At 33.9% G+C, this 22,775-nt stretch overlaps 2 protein-coding genes across 2 annotated transcripts; both read right to left on the bottom strand.

Moving 5' to 3' along the window:
- Window positions 1-5,045: 5,045 nt before the first annotated feature.
- On the bottom strand, window positions 5,046-6,794 carry LOC137829333 (uncharacterized). The gene has a single exon (XM_068636143.2). The coding sequence runs from the start codon at window positions 6,792-6,794 to the stop codon at window positions 5,046-5,048; it is 1,749 nt and encodes a 582-aa protein (XP_068492244.2).
- A 4,838-nt stretch (window positions 6,795-11,632) lies between these two features.
- On the bottom strand, window positions 11,633-14,719 carry LOC137829506 (ras-related protein RABE1a). The gene is made up of 8 exons (XM_068636313.2): window positions 14,311-14,719; window positions 13,739-13,811; window positions 13,561-13,661; window positions 12,754-12,819; window positions 12,471-12,568; window positions 12,302-12,364; window positions 12,123-12,215; window positions 11,633-11,914 (listed from the first exon to the last, which is right to left on the bottom strand). The coding sequence occupies exons 1-8, from the start codon at window positions 14,381-14,383 to the stop codon at window positions 11,831-11,833; spliced, it is 651 nt and encodes a 216-aa protein (XP_068492414.1). The 5' UTR covers window positions 14,384-14,719; the 3' UTR covers window positions 11,633-11,830.
- Window positions 14,720-22,775: the final 8,056 nt, after the last annotated feature.

The raw sequence follows: 22,775 nt of genomic DNA, 5'->3' as shown, positions 1-22,775 counted from the left end.
TCGGAGAATCAAGAATTGAAGGGAGACGTTGCTAAACTCACTGCTGCGAAGAAAATCGATGCTGAAGGCATTTCTCAATTGGAAGCAGAAGTGAACAAGTTAAAGTTGAGAGTTGGTGAAGCTGAGAGTTTTGTTATCCAACAACACCAGTTGGGTTTTGAGAAAGCTCTTCAACAAGCCGAATACTTCTACAAGATCCCGTTAGATGCCGGTAACTTTGATGTCGGCAAAGACTTCTATAAGGGCGAATTAATTCCGGTTAGTGATATTCCTTATGACGGATCTCCAGAAGATGAGAGGGAAAATGAAGGATGAAAAATGAATGACGAGGCGGAATAGTAATCTAATTAGGATGTTTTTTGTTTTTTGTAATAGCTCCGAGTAAAAACTTTCGGACTTTTTAGGACGTTTTATCTCTGCAGTGATAGGAATTTTGGATATACGGCATCAAATTATATGATAATATTTGGTTTACTTCGTGTCTATTTTACTTGATCGGTTCCAGCTATTTATTATCTTAATTTCATACGATAAATGTATTCTGTTTAATCGAACAAGAACGGGCGATCGGCCATTTAATTGTGATCTTTAATCAAACAACTAAGGATAGGTGGCCAGCTTACTTGCGATGTTAATCGAGCAAATTTGGTGAGCGTTCGGCCGACACTTGCGATGTTAATCGAGCAAGCGGGCAATCGTGCGGCCAATACTTGCGATGTTAATCAAGCAAGTGTAGTGGGCGGCCGACCATTACTTGCGATGTTAATCGAGCAAGCGGGCGATCGTTCGGCCAATACTTGCGATGTTAATCAAGCAAGTGGGCAATCGTTCGGCCAATACTTGCGATGTTAATCAAGCAAGTGTAGTGGGCGGCCGACCATTACTTGCGATGTTAATCGAGCAAGCGGGCGATCGTTCGGCCAATACTTGCGATGTTAATCAAGCAAATTTGGTGAGCGTTCGGCCGACATTTGCGATGTTAATCGAGCAAGCGGGCAATCGTTTGGCCAATACTTGCGATGTTAATCAAGCAAGTGTAGTGGGCGGCCGACCATTACTTGCGATGTTAATCGAGCAAGCGGGCGATCGTTCGGCCAATACTTGCGATGTTAATCAAGCAAGTGTAGTGGGCGGCCGACCATTACTTGCGATGTTAATCGAGCAAGCGGGCGATCGTTCGGCCAATACTTGCGATGTTAATCAAGCAAATTTGGTGAGCGTTCGGCCGGCATTTGCGATGTTAATCGAGCAAGCGGGCAATCGTTCGGCCAATACTTGCGATGTTAATCAAGCAAGTGTAGTGGGCGGCCGACCATTACTTGCGATGTTAATCGAGCAAATTTGGTGAGCGTTCGGCCGGCACTTGCGATGTTACGTTCGGCCAATACTTGCGATGTTAATCAAGCAAATTTGGTGAGCGTTCGGCCGGCACTTGCGATGTTAATCGAGCAAGCGGGCAACCGTTCTTTCGGGAAGGATTTCACCTGGAGTGAAAGCATCCAAGACCGAAAGTTTCTAGTTAACACTTAGAACTTTCAACAAAAGATCTTAATATACAATAGTTAGTGTTCTTAAATACAAGCCTTAACTGAAATAAAATTTTAAGTGACTCGTATTCCAAGTTCTGGGTATTAGCTTTTCGTCTAACGTTTCCAACCTATAGGCTCCATTCTTCAAGTTTTCTTTTACTCTGAACGGTCCTTCCCAGTTTGGTGCTAACTTCCCTTGTGCTGGATCTTTTCTTGCATCAGCTCTCATTCTCCATACCAAATCTCCTTCACTAAAAGTTCTCGGTCTTACCTTCGCATTGAACCTCTTACATGCTCTTCTTTTTACTGCTTCTTCTCTGATTTTGGCTTTCTCTCGAAGTTCTTCAATCAAATCTAATTCTGCCTTTAAACATTCATTGTTAACACTCCAATCTTCTATTTGTCTTCGTAATGTTGGTTCAGTGACCTCTATGGGCAACATAGCATCTGTTCCATATGTGAGATTAAATGGTGTTTCTCCAGTTGATGTCTGCGGTGTGCATCTATATGCCCACAATATTTCAGGTAACTTCTCGGCCCACAACCCTTTCGCACTTCCCAATCTTCTCTTTAGTTGACTGAGAATGACTTTGTTAGCTGATTCTGCTTGCCCATTTGTTTGCGGATGTTCAACTGAGGTAGTTGTAGACTTGATTCCCAAATCCGCATAGAATTCCAGAAGCTTTTTATCAGTGAACTGTCGGCCATTGTCAGTTATAATAGAATGTGGAATACCGAATCTATAAATTATATTCTTCCACACAAATGTTTGAACTTGTTGAGCTGTTATTTTTGTCAACGCTTCAGCTTCTATCCATTTTGTGAAATAATCAACCGCAACAATCATGAATTTTGTTTGTCCTCGGCCTAAAGGGAATGGGCCGAGGATATCCATTCCCCATTTAGCGAATGGCCAGGGAGAAGCAATGCTTTGCAACTCTTGTGATGGTATATGGTTGAGGCTTCCAAATTCCTGACACTTCTTACAGGTTTTAACGTATTGATTGCAATCTTCACGTATTGTCGGCCAATAATATCCGGCACGACAGATTCTTGTTGCCATTGTTCGCGCACCACAGTGCAATCCACATAGTCCTTCATGAAGTTCTCGGATTACATGTTCAGCTTGCTCATGAGAAAGACACTTTAACAAAGGAGTTGAAAACCCTCTCTTGTACAGTTCATCCCCTGTGAGGATAAAATTAGCGACTTTTCTAGCCATTCTAACATCAATTTCAATTCCTTGTTCTTGATTGTTAATCACTTCTTTGTATGATCGAATCCAATCATCTTTCGCTGTGGTAACAATCAAACATTCTTCCACTCCAACTATCGGATTGTGCAAGGTTTGTTGTAAAATGGAGTTGTGCTGAGGTTGTCTTCGTTGACTTGCCAACTTGGATAGAGAATCTGCTTTTGTGTTTTGTTCTCTCGGAATATGTATGATCTCGGCGGTGATAAAGTTTTCCATAATGCTTAAGACTTTGTGATAATACCTTAATAATAAGGGATCTCTTACCTGGTATTCACCTTTCATATGTCCCACCATTAATTGAGAATCACTTCGGCATATAACATTTTGTGCACCCATGTCTTTGGCAAAAACCAATCCTGCAATTAAAGCTTCATACTCGGCTTGATTATTTGAAGTTTTGAATTCAAATTTCAGAGCCATTTCCAAATGAAAGTTCCCTGGTCCTTCTAGCACGATTCCTGCCCCACTCCCTTTCTTGCTGGATGATCCGTCAACAAATACAATCCATGCTTCATGATCGGCTTCCGTTGTCGGCATTTGGATAATAAAGTCTGCTAATGCTTGTGCTTTGATTGCTCCTCGTGGCTCATATTTGATTCCAAATTCTGACAACTCTACTGACCATGCTACCATTCTTCCCGCAAGTTCAGGTTTTCTTAATACTTTGGCTATCGGGCAATCGGTTCTGACAATAACCTGATGATTCTGAAAGTATGGCCGGAGTCGCCTTGCTGTGTACACAAGTGTTAAGGCAATTTTTTCAACCCGTTGGTATCTGGTTTCGGCGCTTTGGAGAACTCTGCTCACGAAGTATATAGGCTTTTGTTCTGGATTTTCTTGTATCAAGGCTGCTCCTATGGCTTCGTGAGAAGTGGCAAGGTAGACGATGATAGGCAGAGTTGACATAGGTTTGACCAGGATGGGAGGTTTAGCTATCGTCTCTTTAATCGTTGCAAAAGCTTGCTCGCATTGTTCATTCCACGTGAACATTTCGGCCTTCCTCAACAACTTCACTATCGGTTTGGACTTCTCGGCAAGTATTGGCAAAAACCTTGCCAATGCATTTAACCTTCCTATTAACCTCTGAACTTCTTTCAAATTTATCGGATTCCTCATATTCATTATTGCTTCACATTTATCTGGATTTGCCTCAATTCCTCTGTTAGTCAACATGAAGCCGAGAAACTTCCCACCTTTGACTCCAAAAACACATTTTTCTGGATTCAATCGCAAGTTATACTTCCTTATCTGTGCAAATATTTCTTCAAGATCTTTCACATGGTTATCTACCGCATGAGACTTGACAATCATATCATCCACATACACTTCCATATTCTTTCCAATTTGTTTTTTAAACACCGTATCCATCAATCTTTGATATGTAGCTCCGGCATTTTTTAAACCGAAAGGCATGACCTGATAGCAATAGTTTGCCATATCGGTAGTGAATGCAGTCTTCGGGATGTCAGGTTTATACATTTGTATTTGATTGTAACCGGAATAAGCATCCAAGAAACTCATCATGGCTTGACCAGATGCCCCATCAACCAACCTGTCAATACTCGGCAAAGGATATGAATCTTTCGGACATGCCTTGTTCAAATCTGTATAATCAGTACACATTCTCCACTTTCCGTTTGCCTTCTTGACTAGAACTACATTTGCTAACCAAGTCGTATATTGGATTTCTTTAATGAAACCCGCCTGTAACAATTTTTCAGTTTCTTCAAGAGCAGCTTTTCGTCTTTCCTCTCCCAACTTCCTTCGTTTTTGAGCTATCGGTCTTGCTTCTCGGCAAACAGATAATTTGTGAGAAATGATGTTATGATCAATTCCCGGTATGTCTGATGCCTTCCAGGCGAACAAATCTTTGTTCATTCTTATTACTGCCACTAAGTCATCAATCATTTCTTCGGGCATACTACCCCCAACATATGTACATTGCGTTTCATCTTCGCCTAATTGAACCGATGTAATTTCTTCTCTTGGCTCTATCCTTTCATCATCATTCATTCTGGGATCCAAGTCCACCATTGCAACCATGTTTCTTGCTTCCATACTTCCGGTCGCCACTCTCGGCTCTTGGACCATCTTCAATCCGGTCGCATAACACTCTTTGGCTGCTTTTTGATCGACATATATGGTTGCTATGTCTCCCCGTTCTGTTGGAAATTTCATTGCCAAATGTGGCGTCGACACTATAGCTCCCAACTTATTCAACGAAGATCTTCCTAACAAGGCATTATAAGAAGTACGAGCATCTACCACCAGGTATCTGATTGTAATTGTTTTCGTTGCATTTCCTCTACCAAAGGTTGTCGGCAAATAATATATCCTTTGGTGTCAACCTTTTCACCTGAAAACCCAATTATTTGCTCCTTCAAAAGAACCATGTCTTGTTCTTTCAAATGTAATTTTTTGAAGGTTTCCCAGAACAGAATATCGAATGAGCTCCCTTGATCTACTAGAGTTTTCATTACCGCGTACCTGGCAATTTCAATTGTTATCACCATTGGGTCTCGTTGATCAGGATCAATATCTTGGAAATCTTCATCCGTAAATAACATAGGTGGCAAACTTCTTCTTTTGAAAACATAATTCACGGTCATGGTACCTCTCAAATATTTCTTTCCTATCGTATTATATGTTTCCTTTTCCGGAAAGCCTCCAGAGATGGTATTAATGAACCCCCTGACTGGCCTTCCCAAACTGCGTTGTCGGCTCCTTCTCTCTTGAGAATGGAGGTGGCTTCCTCCACTTCTTAGATCTCTTTTTTCATCTCTTCCTCCTCTTCTCTCCTTTCGATCGTTTTGTATATCAGTCGTTCTTCCAAATTTTTCTCCTCTACTCCTGACATCTTGTTCTGGACTTTGACTAGCCTTCATTCTTCCGACTCTAACAAAGCGTTTTAATTGCCCTGTCTGGATCAACTCTTCAATTCGGTCTTTCAGCGCTATGCATTCTTCAGTGTGATGGCCATGATTTTTATGGTACTGGCAACGTTTGTTGTGGTCAGCTCGATCTGGGGTTCGTGCTTTCCTTGGTGGCGGTATTACTTCAGTTGCCATCGCCTCTTGAAGTATTCGGGTCCGAGTTGTGCTCAATGGTGTGTATTGTTGAAACTTTCGGCCACGGGGTTCCTCTCTGAAACGTCTGCTTTGATATCCTGCCTCTCTTTCATTTGTTTTCTTCTCGTTCTTCACGTCCATCCTTGCCTGATTCCTAAAGTCCCTTAACTCCTCCATTTGCATGAACTTTGCAGCACGCCGTCTTAATTCATCAAGGCTTACGGCTGGTTTTTTGCATAAGCTATCGACAAATGGTCCCGGTCTCAAGGCAGTTATCATATGATGCATAAAAACTTCCGGACTGAGGTTTCTAATACTTAAAGCCATCCTTCCAAAGCGTTCCATAAAAGCTCGCAGTGACTCATTCTGTTCTTGTCTTATGTTTACGAGAGCTATAGATGTTAAGTGATGTGGTCTACTTGTAGCGAATTGAGCTCCAAACTTTTCTATCAAAGTGTCAAAACAATCAACAGATAAGGGTGGTAGCCAGGTAAACCAGCTCAGAGCTGCTCCTTTCAAGGTAGTTGGGAAAACCCTACATAGAATGGCGTCGTTCCACGTGTACAGACTTATTTGAGTTGTGTATATTGCAACATGTTCATCTGGATCTGTGCTCCCATCATACTTCTCTATTGTTAGACTCTTCCAATTGTCAGGTAATGGGGTCTCTATTATAGTCTCAGAAAACGGGTGTCTTCTGGCTGGCGTTTCCACAGCAACACCGGAAGTCTCAGGTATCTTCCTTTGTGTAACCCCGAAACTCTCTTCCTTGTTCTCTCTTTCATTAACGAAGTTTCTCGGGGAAGTATTTAACGCTGTTTCTCCATTCAATCTTTGTCTCATGTAAGCATTCTCAGCTCTCAACATGTTCAACTCCTCTTCATTACTCTTCTTCAGTGTCTCAAATTCCTCTTGCAATTGTATTAACATGGCCATAGTCATGGCGTTCTGACAATCTTCTTGTTCTCTAGAATGTTCTCCTCTTTCGCTCATTTTGTTTCTCGGCCCCACGGTGGGCGCCAAAATGTTCTTACAAGGACCTAGAAACAAACTCCCTTCGCCTTCCACCCGTTGACCTCTCGGCCTTCGCTTCCGGACTCCCTTCTCGGTGTGATCTTTCGGCTTATTTGTTCTTGGTTTGTATTTGGTTCGAAAATCTTTCACGTTTTATTGAATTGCTTGATGGACACTTCCCGGTCAACTTTAATTTACTCCATTTGATCTTTCGGTTTTTGGTCTCGGCTTCCTCTCACAGATGGGTGTGCGTACCTGAAAGGTGCTCCGATGCCAAAGTTAGATTCAGTTTTACAAGATATTAGAATGAATTCAACCCCCTTACCTCTCAGGATGACCCTCTATTTATACTACTCTTTTATTGGGCCCAGAAGTTATTTGGGCCTTTTCTCTTTGCATTAAACATTTACTACACACACCTACATATTTGGGCCCAGTTTCATGGGCTTTTGCTTAATAATAATTTCAATTGACCTTTTTTAGTTCACTTTTGGGTTGAACTCTCGGCCCAATCAGTTTCATGGGCTTTTGCTTAATAATAATTTCCATTCTATTTTATTTCTTTCGTTATTTAGTTTACTTTCGGGTTGAGCTCTCGGCTTAGTACACATTGCTTTCGGTCCAATCTCTCGGCCCAGTACATAAGTGTAAGTTGAGAATATAAGGATTGAGTAAATATTGATAGTTGATTAAAAACAAAAATTTGTAATTAATGTTGGATTGGTGTACATATGAAATAATTGTTTTAATTAGTAATATGCATATGTTGAAAGAAATGGATGGTTCTAGTAAGTTGGTAAAGCTATTGAATGAATTAATATGTTAGTTTGAGTTGAATTTGAATTAGAAATAGTTTATTGGTATTATAACATGTATGAACATATGAATATTTGATTTGTGAGAAACATTTATCATTAATCCCAAGTGATAAGTTCAGGAAGATTCATTACTTGAGAAAATTCCTCAAGATAAAAATCAAGATAAGAGTAGAGAACTCGTAATACTTTCAAAAGTAATTTCGTTCAATTTCAAAAGTAATTTTGTAAGAGGGTTGACTCTCTTTTATAAGGAGCATGCCCCAATTTTAAAGAGGAAAAGACACTCTTAAAGTGTTTAGAAACTTTGAGAGACTCAAAGAAAAGCATAAGACCATTTAAGCTAAAGTTAACTCAATTAATCATATATATATATATATATATTAGTTAGTTAACTTCTAATTAATCATAGCACATGGACGGTTCTTTAAAATTACAGAAAGGCACATGATAGCTCCTAAAATTAAGGAAAAACTCATAATTACATCTCCAAGAAACACATATGGTGCATGAATTGGTAGAAAGTCACGTGAAGTAGTTACAACCATCATTACACCCATGAAAGTTACATGTGATGGTTAATAACTCTTCATGTAACTTTCCTACCTTATAATTTTTTTCCCACATAAGCATTGAGTGTCTTTTGGATTGTAGAATATTTCAAGATAATCAAAGATATTTTATTATATAAGAGTTTACAACAACTAAAAGTTTCTTTATATATTTGTGTTTGTGTGTGTGTGGGTGTGGGTGTGTGCATGTGTGTATGTAAATAAATCGTAACAAAAAATGTGTTTCCTTATAAAGCTTAAGGTAAATACAAGATCAAGACTTTCTATATCAAGCAAACATTAAGGAATGAATTGAAGATTTCATATTGATAATAAAGATAAATCAAAGATTAAATATTAGTAAAATAATTGTTGCAACAGTCATTTGTAGAAGCCTATATAGAAGGATATAGAACTAGTACATACAATTCTTTTAATCTTCTAGTACTCAAATAGTGTTAAGTGTTCTTTATAAGTGAGTGAAACCATTGTAATTCTTCACAAGGTGAAGTAAACCCATAAGTTGAAATTGCTTTCTCTTTGAGATTTTATTCTTATTTTGTTTTGTGAGGTATTAATCTCAAAGGGGTTAAGATGGTATAACTAAGAGTATTTTGTGTACTCGAATAATCAAGAGTGATTTGTGTATTCGTTGTAACCAAGAATGATTTGTGTAATTATTTGAATCAATTGATTTTATTAGTGGAATCTCCTAAACAACTTGCTTAAAAGATAATTTGATGAATATAGTCTATGTGTTTCAGTAAACCAATATAAATTACTTTATATTATTTCTATTGTTTATATGCTAGACGATGATATAGTCTAATTCTCTACAAAAAGATTTCAAAACTTTACTCAAGCTCCTTCTAAAATTATTTGTTCCAACAAGAAAAAAGCAAGATAAGTCCCTCATTTTTCTCAAGAAAAACCCTTTGTGAATGGAAATGGTTTGTCAGACTAAATCCAAAGAAAGATGGTTAATATATTGTCAAACTTGCGAAGTTGTTATAAGGAGTTAGAACTAATAATATATTATGTCTTTCCACTAAGGCTTTGTTTGCATATGAGTGAATACTATTTACTTGAATTGAAAAGTGAATAAAATATACATTTGTATCTATATAATTGTGAGGAAAGAAAACTGATTAGTTGCCCGAGAAAAAATAATGTTTCGTGTGTAACGAAGAAAGGCAATGAAACCAACAAAAAAATTACATATGACTAAAAAATCAAAATTATCCTTGACTTTTTATACATACAAAATAACATTATATAAATATATATATATATATATATATATTACAATAATAATAATAAATTATAAAAAATAATCATAAATATAAATATAAATTACATATTTAATAATAATTAAAATAAACTTATTAAATAATAATGTTAATAATAATAAAAAATCAATTTTAATTTGATTTAATGAAAATATTTTTTTTAATGTATTTATAATAAAAATAAAATTATTCAATAAAAATAAATATTATATAAATATTTTAATTAACTTAAATCTATAAAAAAATCTCATATTTTATTATTCAAATATTTTTAAAGATAAAGATAAATTTGTAAACTTAGATTTTACATATTTTAAAAAAATTAAAAATTCTCTCACAACCATCATATCACTCACAAATCTCAATAAATTTTTCTCACAAATTCACTTTAACATACCTTAATCTAAATAACTCCATTTTCTTTATATTTTCCTCTCAAATCATTTCAAATTCACTCCCTCAAATCTTCTCCCTAATCCAAACACAACCTAAAAGTAACAATTTGACATTAAATAAAGCATAGTGTAAGATTTTGTATGGAATAAATAACATTTTAAATTACTTACAAAAATTATAGTTATATATAAAATTTCTTATTTATAGTTTAAAAGTGAAAAAAAAAAACATTATATCAACAACTTTGTAATGCTGAACTGAGAATAGCAAAACAAAATCGAATTCAATTTACTTCTTGTTGAGACTTATGTTTTATCCTTATTAATTTACAATTTGTAAGTCACTTTTATTTATTACTTTCTACTTTGAATATCCTTTTGCTCTTCATTGTTACTTTTTCTTTGAATTTTAATATTTACTTGAAAATCCTCAATTGAATTTTGTTTTCATCATGAATGAAATATATATTATTTTACATCTTAAAAATCAAACACCTTTCTTAAAAATAAACATAAAAGTCGTTTTGATAGATTCAATTGGCATCTGCGATTTCATATATTTTTTAACATGTATAGTTCTATTCAATACATTCGAATTAAAAATCTTCATAGACAGTTAGCAAAACACAAATATAAAAGATTATTTTTTTGTACTTAAAATAAAATACTTTTAGTTATTAAATTTTTTCATCGAAAATAATTTTACTTTTTTTTCTAGACATTAAAATACTTAATTATTTTTATGATTTATAGTGTACATCATTTGGTCTCTTTCTTTATGCAATTACATCTATATGGTTCATTGCTACTATTGTATGACTAATACACTTATATCAACTTGTTAAAGATAAAATTAATTAATTTAAATTTAAATACTTCCAGAGCAACTTCTTTTATTTTGCTATTCTAAAATATTATTTACTTCTAGTCATACTCTATAATGGAGTTTTAATTTCATTTTACTTTTAAAAAAATCAACTTGAATTTATATTTTTTAAATTATTTGTTTACATAATGTTATTTTTTTAAAAATCTTTTTCAAATATCAAATAATTAACAATTATTTTGTAAGCGATTATCATACTAGTAATGGAAAGAACTTTGAAACCAAGACTAGTGATAAACATTTCGACTCCTTTACCTTAAAGACATATCTCTTACGGAAGTTCTTTACATAAATTTTTGTATCAATAAATAAAATGTTTTAATATAAATCTGATATATGAATTCTTATATGAACTTTCGGTAATTTTGAAAACCCATATTTTTTAAACTCATTAAGATATTAATTTTATTGATAAAAAAACTGATGTAATCCTTATTTGTGTTGATTAAAAACTCGTGTAATCCTTCAAGAAGTACAATTTTCCCGTTATAATTTGAAATGTTTGTATTCATTTCTAATTTCGTTTTTCAATATTTCTTACTTTAGAAAACGTTTTCACAAATCAGATTAGCATTAATATTATTTCAAATGGACCGACCTGTTTGAAAGAATTTCCTTCATTTTAAAAGGAAAAAAAAAACTCATAAGTACTTTCGGAAGCTAATAAATTTCCTTTAAAAAGGTGCTGTAGAAACATTTTAGAAACATTCAATATCCAAGTGTTAATAAAATTTTAGGTTACTATGACACGTAAAAAAATAAATCTACGTGGCCCAGATGTGCATTCAAGGGTATATTTTGATATTCCCTCAAAAGGTTATGAAAAAGAATTGGAGAACTTGGATATTGATATATGCGGTTCTTGGTTTCGGCAACAATAAATTGATATATAATTAATTTGCCGACATATGCAGTATCTACCATTCACACCCAATGAGTATAACTGTGACATAATAACAATACAAGCACCGATGGAAGTCATTGACAAAATTAACATTTTCAGTCAAATGTATCAGCTAGAGTTCCCTTTACGAACCGCAGCAAGCAGATTTTTGAGCGGATTGAGAAGATCCCGGTCCATTATCAGGTTGGTTAATCTTCAGTGTCGAGGGCTGCAAAAGGACAAACGAAACTCAATGCAAAAAAATTGATAATTAAATTTAGTTAGGGCTTTCTCATTCTACCAAGCACAAAACCTTGTATTAAAAGAATGGTTTACTCTTGCATTGATCAATAAGTTTGTAATCAGAAATTTATGCAATATGAACTGTCACAAGATACACACTCATCATCACTAGGGAGAAAGTTCAAAACAAAAACCTCAGTCTTTGAGTCATTATCTGCAAGTCTTTGCTTGATGTCCCGGGCTATTGAAAAGAAAACCTCATCCACGTTCATGTTGGTTTTTGCACTCTGCATAACCATAATCTCCGTATTAAAAACATATCAACAATTTTGGCATGTTCAGCAAGAGCAACAAGTGCCATAGTACCACTTACCGTCTCAAAAAACTTGATGCCATATTCATCTGCAAGAGCTTGGCCCTTTGAAGTTGGAACAGCCTAAGGATAACATTGTCCCGCATCAAATAGTGCGTAGTAACCATAGGAGACACATATCCAAGCATAATTAAAAAACAAAGAACAAGTGAGAGTAACTAGGACAAACCCTTTTGCTTTCATCCATGTCAGCTTTGTTCCCCACTAATATCTTGTTGACATTATCAGAAGCATGCTGTTCAATGTTGCGAATCCAATTCCTGATGTCTGAGATGAAATGGAATTAGTAAGTCAAATTGTTAATCTACTGAAATTATAAAGTTCAAAATTAGACTTAACTGAAAAATACTTGTTCAACTAATACATGGTGCTTTAAGGAAACACAGATTGGAGAACAATATTGGGTTGGGGGGATAATAGAAGACCGAAAAATTAGAGGAAGGAAAACTCACTGTTAAAAGATGACTCGTCAGTGACATCATACACAAGCAAAATACCCATTGCTCCGCGGTAATAGGCTGCAAAAGAAGGATCAAAATCAATAAAAACATGGGAAGAAGCTCAAATTTGCATGCTTGAAAGAGGCGGGATAGTTGACTGATATTATGATAGAAATCATATTCACAAACAAAGCAACACCCTACAGCAAAAATATTACATTCGTAAAAGGAAGCAAAGTAAACTTTAATAAGTTTAAAAGCCTTGATGTTTATAAAAACATATGACGTTATAAACAGCAGGAGGCAAACACTGAAGATCCAACTAATCGACAAGCCTCATCATAATACACAGAATTCTTCAAACAAGGACCTCATGAATAATGGAATACAGTTATCATCTCAAACAGCCACCAATATAAATACCACCACGTCATATCAAGCATATTAGACATTTAAACCGACAACTGAAATTTTAACACACCAAATCACAGCTGACGGGTTTAAGATAAAATGGTTTAGCAATATAGAGAAAAAGGAGAAATATATATATGCAATCAATAATAGCCAAAATACAGTCATCAGAACCAAGATACAATCAACAATTACATTCAACTAGTTCCTACACAAATTGAAAGAAAAGAATGTAGATAAATACGTAAATAACCATTGTTAAGTTTTAAGATTGTGAGAAGTACACATTGCAATAGAAGTGATTAATAAGTTGGATATAAAGAATCACAAGCTCTGACCAAACATTATAGAGCATACTAGGACTCTGGGAGGAGCGGAAACAAAACACATACAATGTAAAATACTAACCAGTTGTAATAGTTCGAAACCTCTCTTGACCAGCTGTATCCCATATTTGTAATTTGATTCGCTTGCCATCGAGCTCTATGGTCCTTATTTTGAAATCAATGCTGAAAAAAAAAAACATCCTAGTAAGATCAGAGGCAACTCCTCACAAGTTAGGTGGTTTCACGAAAAAAGAACCTACCCAATGGTCGTGATGAAACTTGTAGTGAAAGATCCATCCGAGAATCGCAATAGAAGGCAACTCTTACCCACACCTGACCATAAGAAGAAAAATAAAATAGTGAGATGCAAACGCACTACTGAAGAGTTGCCACATTTTACTCAATAAGTGATTTTCAGACACAAGCTAACAGGTGAGCTGGATTTTAAAATTTAGGTACTAAGCAAAGAAATACCCACTTTTTTCAATATTAGACTGGGAAAAGTTCCCAAATTTTCCAACGTTTGAAAGCAACCAATCCAGTGAACAACTACTACCCTGTAACAACCTTTCTTTTGCAATTTCTTTGACAATTAACCACTAGCTCCATTCATCACAGTAAACTCACAACCACAGCATTCACTTGAAAAAAAAAAGTACTAATCATCCATTTACGGCTTAAACTCACAGAGCGGTTAGCACCAAATCGGGTCAATTTAAACCCCAAACAAACATTCACCAATAAAAAAATCAGAATCAAAAACCGGATCGAATCGAGTCACAGCTAGGGAACCGAAGAATTATAAGATAAGACTGAAAACAAAATAAATTACCGCTATCGCCGATTAGGAGAAGCTTGATGAGAAAATCGTAATCGGCTCGAGCTCTTGCAGGAGGAGCGGCCATAGAGAGGAAGAGGAGAGTAGAAAAAGGTGATCCAGCGAAGTGGGGTGGAATTGGAAATGATGAGAATTTGTGGTGAAGGGAAAGTGTGGGGTGAAGTAGAAGCGATTGCGAAGTGGTTGGAGAAAGGGAGAAAATGGAAGAGAGGAAGGTAGAATCGAGATCTGAAAGGGAAAGGGAAAGTGAAAGTGAAAGAGAAGGTGTTCTCTTGTGTGGTGAAGCGTTGAAAAGTTCTTTTTTTTTAGGCAAATCAAATTCCAAACACTGTGCATCTTTATCTCCCACTTCTCAATTATAACTCCGTTCCACGACCAAATTCCGTAACTCCTTCAACCGCTCATCAAAATATTTAAAATTATCGTTAATTATATAGTATTATTGTATGTACAAATTTTATTTAAAATTCTGTATTAATTTTTTAATTAGTTCATAGTGTAAAAAAAAGTTATATGTATATGTTATTTCACCTCGTTTCTAACTTTCTTGTAAGTTTTGTTTGACATTATTAATATTTGTATACAGAATAACATAATTAATTTGTTTGACTTCATTTGTAACATCTATTTTCAAAGAAAATGAAATCGTCACAACTTCAGACTAATATAATATGAAGAAAATAATATTTCTAATCTCATTTGAAAATTAAATTAAATATTTATTTTTAATATTGATATCTCTAACTTCAAGAACAATATTAATATATTTCTGAATAAGTTCAATGTTGAATAATTATATGGCGGTAGTATATTATGAATATATTGAATTTGTATAAAATTTTATTTTTTTAAATTTGAATATTTTAAATTAAAATTTAATTAAGTTATTTTTTGAATTTTAATATAAAAACACGTACACAGTAAATTCAAAGTAACAATTTCAGTTTACAGCAAAATTAAATATTAAGACATAATTAAAAAATATCAATAATTAAATATTCAATAAGACAAAAAAAATTAATAAAAACTTAATTAAAAATGTTTAAATTAAACTTAGAAGAGACTTAAAATTTAATTTTTTTTATGAACATTGTTTCACAGGATGAAAAGATATCTTACTGCCTAAATATAATTAAAATGTATTTTCATCACTCCGAGCTGCATAAATGAAACATTTTCTGTTCTAAAATTTTTTAAAAGAAATATTTAATCACGTCCTCGCTTTATAATCCTGAACTAAACTTTATGAATATTCACTTTAACATAAAATAATATAGAAAGATCCAGATATTATTTATTATGTATTTACAATAATAAATTTGAGATAATATCTCACATACAGTTCCATATATAATAACTTTTACATAGTTGTTTAAAAGGCTAACTTTTAGTTCTTTTATTCATATCATATTCTTAAAATATTTATCATTATTTTACTTTTTTTATACAAACAATTGTTTTGTTATTTTTTTGTCATAATTTATTTGTAAGGTATCACATTATTTTTTTAAAGTAAAAATATTGTTTTCAAGTTTTTACTGAATAATATATTTATAATGGTAGAAAACAAGTGTACTTTATTTAGTTATTATAATTCTTTAGATATTTTTATCAGTAAGAAATATAATTTACCTAAAAATTAAAATTCAAACAGTCTAAAAGTATTTTACATTAAAAACAAGTAAAATCTGAAAATAATATTTTTCCTAAACACTCTTGGTCTAAAAATTCTAAGGATTTTTCTTTATGGTGCCTCCTTTCTTCATGTTGCCTTCTTTCTCTATGGTCCTCCATCCGATTCTTTTTCACGGCCGAGATGATTAGAAGCACTTCTTGAAGGACTTCTATGTAAATGGCGCCTTCCATGTGCAGAATTGTTGGATGTGGCATGATTTTCTTCCGGCCTTTGCAATCTTGCTTCTAATTGTCTTATGGCTTCATCTTTTTGTGCAATGGTCTTTTTGGCATCCTTCAATTCACCTTTAATGTATACTTTTGGTGTAGAATTAGACTTGGATGAACAATAATGCTCCATTTTAATAACAAAACAGTACACAAATGAACAAACAATTAAGAGAAAACAAAGTTAGTAAAACAAGTGAAAAAATGGCAAAGATGCTTGCAGTTTTGTGACAAAATTTGCACTCAATTCACTCCAAAAAAGAATTCAATTCTCTTCCAAGCTAATCTTGTGGTTTGGTGATTCTCAAGTGAAATATGTCAAAGCACTCACCCATTTTATCCAAGAGCATCCACCACAAAACTTAAAGAACAATAAAAGACAAGCAAGAAAAGGTGTAAACAAGAAAGGTTATAGCAAAAGCAATACAAGATATATGACAAACTCAAAGAATAGTGAAGAAAAGACAAGCAAGAAAAATAAGGTACTCAATTAAAGGGTGACATAAAAGAAACCTAGAGAAAAGCACTAGAGTAGATGAAGAAAACAAAAACAATGCTACTGGAATTTTTTTGTTAAAACTGTGCGTGACTTAAAATATTGAACTGTAACTGTAGAAAATGAACTGGAATGTGAAATTTTAACCACTGGAAATTCAAGATGTTATCTAAAAATTGGCACTGGAATCACTCAAAAACAGTAAGCCAATTAATTGTGATAAATTTCCGAAAATTACTACCTAATCACCGTTTTCCAGCGTCAGAATTTTACACACTATACGTATTTCATTTATCATTTTTTTTGTACTTAGAATTTTGATGTACTTCTTTTTTTCATTCTTTTGTAACACTTCAAACTACTTAAATCCAGAATTTCAGAATTTTCCAGTAAGCACAGAAATTTTGATAAACCAAACAGTCAGCACGTTTTTATGAAAAACAGAGGAACTTATACTAGAATGAAAAACAGAATTGAGAAACTTCAAAAGACACAATAGATTTAATGTTTAAGAACTTGTATAGATCTAATAAACAAGCATGAACTCAAAACTAAAAAGAAAATGCACCAAAGGATCAAAAACAGAAACACAAAAACTGTACTCAATTAAGAAAAACAAAATCAAGCAACTAAAATTATCAACAAATGGACTACATAGAATTGATAACATTTTTGGAGAAACATGACTTTGACAAAACTAATAAGGATTCAAAAATCAAAATGACACAAACACAATGTAATAAGAACAAGAAAACAGCAAGAAATACTCAAAAATAAACCTAAACAGAAAGGTAAAGACAAGAATGTAAAGTTCTTGAATTAAAAGTGCCAAAACAACTCAAACATACACAAGAACACACCTAAGACTCATGATACCACATGATATGATTCCAATAACATGATATGGATGTAGAATGAAGGGGTAACTCTAAAACAGCAAGTAAACCCCAAGAACTACTCAAGAATAGTTCAGGAATCACAAGAACAGTGCCAAGAACAACAAGTTAACGCAGCATACAAGGATCTACCGAATGAAATGAGCTAAACAACAAAACCCAAGGAAAGGAATTTGAAAACAACAAGATTATCACATGTAATTGGATACAGAAAATGGAAGAACCAAGAACAGCAAGGAACAACCAAACTGCACTGATTAAAGGAGAAATAAAGTGTAGAAAAAGAAAGGGAAAACAGCAAAGAACAGATTGCACCGAATGGAATAGAAAACACAAGCAAGAAACACAAAAATGGAAGAAAATGGAAGATGGAAAGAGTGACTTATGTGGTTGTAGACCAAGGGATGATCTTCACGCCACTTTGAGGGTGGTTTGCTCCAAGATGAGTGGTGGTGTCGCCACTTGAGAGTCCCAAGAGCTCACAAGATGAGACTAAAGAAAGAAGAAGAGTCAAGGCTCACAACTTTCTCTAAAATTCACTAGCATTTCATTACTCTCAATTTTCAACTTGTTTTACAATGAGGCTCTTTTATAAGGTGAGAGATGACCGACCCTCTAGGTAAGGAAGGAAGGAAAGACTCCTTCAAGTTCCTTCTATGAACAAAAGGAGCCTAACTAGGCCAAATGGTGACCTTCCTAGCCATTTCTAAGTAACTAGTGACTAAAAGTGCCTTTACATGCATAGTTTCTTTTGTTTCCTTCTTTAGGCACTTCCCTAAGATTATCCTATCCTATTTACAATTTAATACAAGAGATATTACAAAGAGAGATTTCATTTGGCAATCTCTTCCCAATGATCTAGCCATGCTCCTAGTGATTCTTTGATTGGAGTGGGCTTTCTTGGGCTTGGCCTTGGACTTTGGGCTTGGGCCTCATCTTTTGCAAATACTAATAAGAAGAACTTTAAATGCTTTGCCCCTTGTCCATTTCTTATGAGACACATGGTTCATGATTCAGTTTTTTTTTCTTTTTTACTTCTTCTTTCCTTTTCCTCTGAAAAAAAAAATCTAAAGAATAATCAATCTTCCATCCTTACCTTTCACATCAACCACAATGATGCCAAACAGTTGTAGTATAAAATTTTGGTTTATTTTTCTTGATTTTTACCATTTTATATTCTAGTGTCAATCATAACAATTCATGCTATTCTACCATTGTAATGCTTGAAATATTAGTATACATTATTTGATGTTTGAAATATTAAAAGATAAACATTAAATGGAGTAATTGTAGGAAATTTATAAAATCATGTGTCTTAAATATAAAAATAATTATATTTTAATTATTTTAGAAAGAAAAAAAGTTGTATACGGAAATTCTTTTATATATTTTTACAGATAATGTTATGTTGCAAAGGTGCATACTGGCGTGCAAAAAACGTTTGGGTCCGGTTTTTACAATGTAATGTATGGACAATTTCTTTCTGCACCTCTATGTTTTTCTCCTCCATCTCATACTAGAATATTGAAATTAATCTTTGATATTGATTTATTTTTTGGGTTAGTTTTACATTGATCGTTTTTTTTTAAATGTAGAATCCAGATAATTTTTGTATTATAAAATTCAAAAATTAAAATTTGTGTATTTTTTATATTTCAGAATATAAATTTTGGAATATAAATGTTTTTCAAAATATACAAATCAAAATATAAAATTTGGATTGGGTTGTACAATTTGAAATATAAATCTTTTATTTATAATTTCTATTTTTTTTTGGTAAAATCAAGAATAAAAATTTGTATTCTGGATATAGAACCCAAAATAGATAATTTCAATATTTTTTAAAGTATGCGGTGTATGAGGAAATCATGGGGGTACAGAAAAGATTTTCTCTATCTATAAGTTAACGGGCTTCAGAAGGCTCATAACTCAAGCCCATCAGACGTACAAATAATTAGCAATTGTTATATACGCTTATTAATTTTATAATATACCTCATTTTTAAAAAAAAAATATTTTTTCTATAAAGTGATTTTTAAAATAAATTAAAATTTCTGCACATTAGTAAAATGATTTCTAAAGTGTTGATTTTTAACACATTTCGGAAAATATTTTTCAAAATATTAAAATTTGACTCGTTCCACAAAATACTTGTCAGAAGGTTTGAAATTTTAACCTTTTTATCCGCATTTTTCTGAAGTTGATTTCCGATAACAAAACATAGATCACCTTTAAGGAAAGAACTTTAAAAAAAAATGGATAGTTAATGATAAAAACATTATAATTATAGATAATGCAAATGTTTGGCTACACTTCTCAGTAATTACTTCACTCGAAAGATTTGTTATAGTTGCAAACTATATCTCAGTTGTCTGAGCAGAGTAATAAATCCATGGAGATTAAGAAGGAGAAAATAATGAAAGCAAGAGAATGAAGCAGCGTGATATTATGGAAAACAAAAATTTTCGTATTATTCAAAAACTGTGTTAACCGTTTGATATTATGGAAAATATAATTTTTCGTATTATTCAAAAAGTGTTTTAACCGTTAGGAAACAAGACACTTAAATAAAAATACAAACCCAATAATTGGGTCAAAAGAGAAAATGACCCAAAGGCTTACAAAGGGAAATCCAAAATCCTCCATCAAGTTGGGGTGTGAATAGAAGAAACTCCAAACTTGAAAATAAATTGGTTAAAAGCTTCTTTCTCGAGAGCTTTGTAAACAAATCTGCAGGTTGCTAAGAAGATCTAATGGGTAGAAGATGGAAGAGACCTTGTTGCAATCTTTCACGATCCATGTGACAGTCAATATCAATGTTCTTCATTCGTTTGTGAAAACTGTTATTGTGTGCAATATGTCTTGACTATTGGTTATCACAATATAGGTTAGCAGCACTTGCAGTGGTGATTTCGAGATCTTCTAGTAAATAGGAAATCCATTGTATTTTAAATGATGTAGAAGTAAAAGCACGACAATCGATCTCTAAAGAAGATCTGAAGACGATGTCTTGTTTCTTGGTTTTTCAAAAGATCAATGATTCTCTCAGAAAAATACAAAATCTAGTCGTGGATCGTTTAGTCATGGAGCATGTCACTAAAAGCCTTCAAATGTTGAGTAGAAGATTTGGGATAAAAGATACCCTAGACAGGAGATGTTTTGATGTATTGGAAAGTGAGAAATAGGGTAATGAAAAGGTAAAAGAATATCTTATTTATTTTGTTGATTACAATGCACATATATAGTCAAAACCTAACAATATATAATCCTACAATTAATACCCAGTATCACGACACTACAACAAATAAGGTAACAATCAATGCTGATAACCATTGATTGATAATTACAATAATTACAAGGATTGGCACAATCAAAGGCAATCATTGGAACCACATATTAAGGGATCTTGTCTCTAATTCCCTCTTTCAAACTGATGGGTGAAGGAGTCACCCCAAGTTTGTCTCTGAGTTGGCTGAATCTTGTATGAGTTAATGCTTTAGTGGGACAGTCAGCTATTTGATAAGCTGATGGAACATATGCTACAACATTCTCATTTTGCAGCACTTGGTCTCTGATGTAGTGCACATCAATTTCAATGTGTTTAGATCGAGTATGCATAACTGGATTTGAAGCTAGTTCCTTAACACTCAAGTTATCACACCACAATGTTGGTTTTCTTGGCAGAGGGAGTTTCAATTCATCAAGAAGTGAATGGGTCCATGCTATTTCAGCAGCTAAGTCAACCAATGCTCTATATTCTGATTATGTACTGGATCTTGAGACTACATTTTGCTTCCTTGAAGACCAAGAAACAAGTGTTTCACCAAGGAAGACACATTGACCAACCATGGATTTTCTATCATCCACACTTGTTGCCCAGTCTGCATCTGAGAATCCTACTAAGTCCAAGTCAATTGATGGTTTGATGTCTAGGCAGTGTTGAATGGTACCTTGGAGATATCTCAATATTCTTTTTATGCCTTGCCAGTGATCTATAGTGAGAGAGCTCATGAATTGGCTGAGCTTGTTAACTGAGAATGTTATATCAGGCCTTGTGTTTGTTAAGTATTGCAAAGCTCCTATAGCTTGTCTGAACATGGTTGGGTCTTGTAATTTCTCCCCTTCAGTTGTAAATTGCTTGTCGGTTATCATAGGTGTTGGACAAGATGAAGTATTTTCCATTTTGAATTTTCTCATAATGTCTCCTATGTATTTTGATTGCTTCAAGTACATGCCATATACATCTCTTTGAACTTCTATGCCTAGGAAGTAGTGCAGTGGACCAAGATCCTTAAGCGAAAACACATCATTGAGTTGCTTGATGAACGATTCCAAGAACTTGGTGTTGTTCCCTGTGACAATTCATCCACATATATAAGTAGGAAGGTAATGTGATTTGTACCTCTTAGAGTGAATAGTGAGGAAGCACTTTTTGTGTTCTTGAAACCCCAGTTGACTAAGGCATTTTTTAGGCTGTCAAACCAGGCTCTTGGGGCCTATTTCAATCCATAAATTGTCTTGGATAACTTGCAAACATGTTCATATTTAGTTGAGTCTACAAATACTTTTGGTTGATGCATAAACACAGTTTCTGTGAGATAGCCATTAAGAAATGCATTGTTTATGTCCAGTTGTTTGACCTCCCAATTGAGGTGTACTGCAATTGAGAGTATGATCCGAATTGTACTGGCCTTAACAACTGGACTGAAGGTCTCTTCATAGTCCAATCCAGCTGTTTGTTGAAATCCTTTTGCTACTAGTCTTGCCTTTCTCCTTTCAATTGTCCCATATGCTTTGTACTTGGTCTTGAAGACCCATTTAGAATCAATGATGTTTTCTTGGCCTTAATACGGTACCAAAAGCCAAGTTTGATTTGACATGAGTGCCTGATACTCTTTTTCCATAGCTTCTTTCCAATGTGGTCTTGTGAGTGCTTCTGTGACATTTTCTGGTTCGTTCTCATATGTGGTAGTTTCAACAAACCCAACATATGGCTTCTTTGGTTCAACAAGATCTTGGTGATCTCTAGCATATGTTTCTGTGAGATCAGGAATTTGAATGTTGCTTGGTGAATTATTTTCAGAAATTGGACTGTTCCTTGTTGAATTATTTGCAGCCTGATCTCTGCTAAAATTAACTGCAACACTCTCAATTGGATTGGTTGA

The sequence above is a fragment of the Phaseolus vulgaris genome, chromosome 7 (assembly GCF_051622355.1).
Source record: "Phaseolus vulgaris cultivar YP4 chromosome 7, ASM5162235v1, whole genome shotgun sequence".
Lineage (NCBI taxonomy): Eukaryota > Viridiplantae > Streptophyta > Magnoliopsida > Fabales > Fabaceae > Phaseolus > Phaseolus vulgaris.
The sequence above is the reverse complement of the archived record's forward strand: the minus strand, read 5'-3'. Positions and strand labels throughout refer to the sequence as shown.

What these genes read in the sequence shown, in the direction of transcription:
- LOC137829333 (XM_068636143.2), bottom strand. Translation starts at nt 6,794, where the DNA reads ATGACTATGGCCATGTTAATACAATTGCAAGAGGAATTTGAGACACTG.
- LOC137829506 (XM_068636313.2), bottom strand. Translation starts at nt 14,383, where the DNA reads ATGGCCGCTCCTCCTGCAAGAGCTCGAGCCGATTACGATTTTCTCATC. An exon ending in ACATGGATGAAAGCAAAAGG is followed by an intron (nt 12,365 to 12,470) that starts GTTTGTCCTAGT and finishes TGTTATCCTTAG; the next exon opens with GCTGTTCCAACTTCAAAGGG. An exon ending in GCATCAAGTTTTTTGAGACG is followed by an intron (nt 12,216 to 12,301) that starts GTAAGTGGTACT and finishes ATGGTTATGCAG; the next exon opens with AGTGCAAAAACCAACATGAA.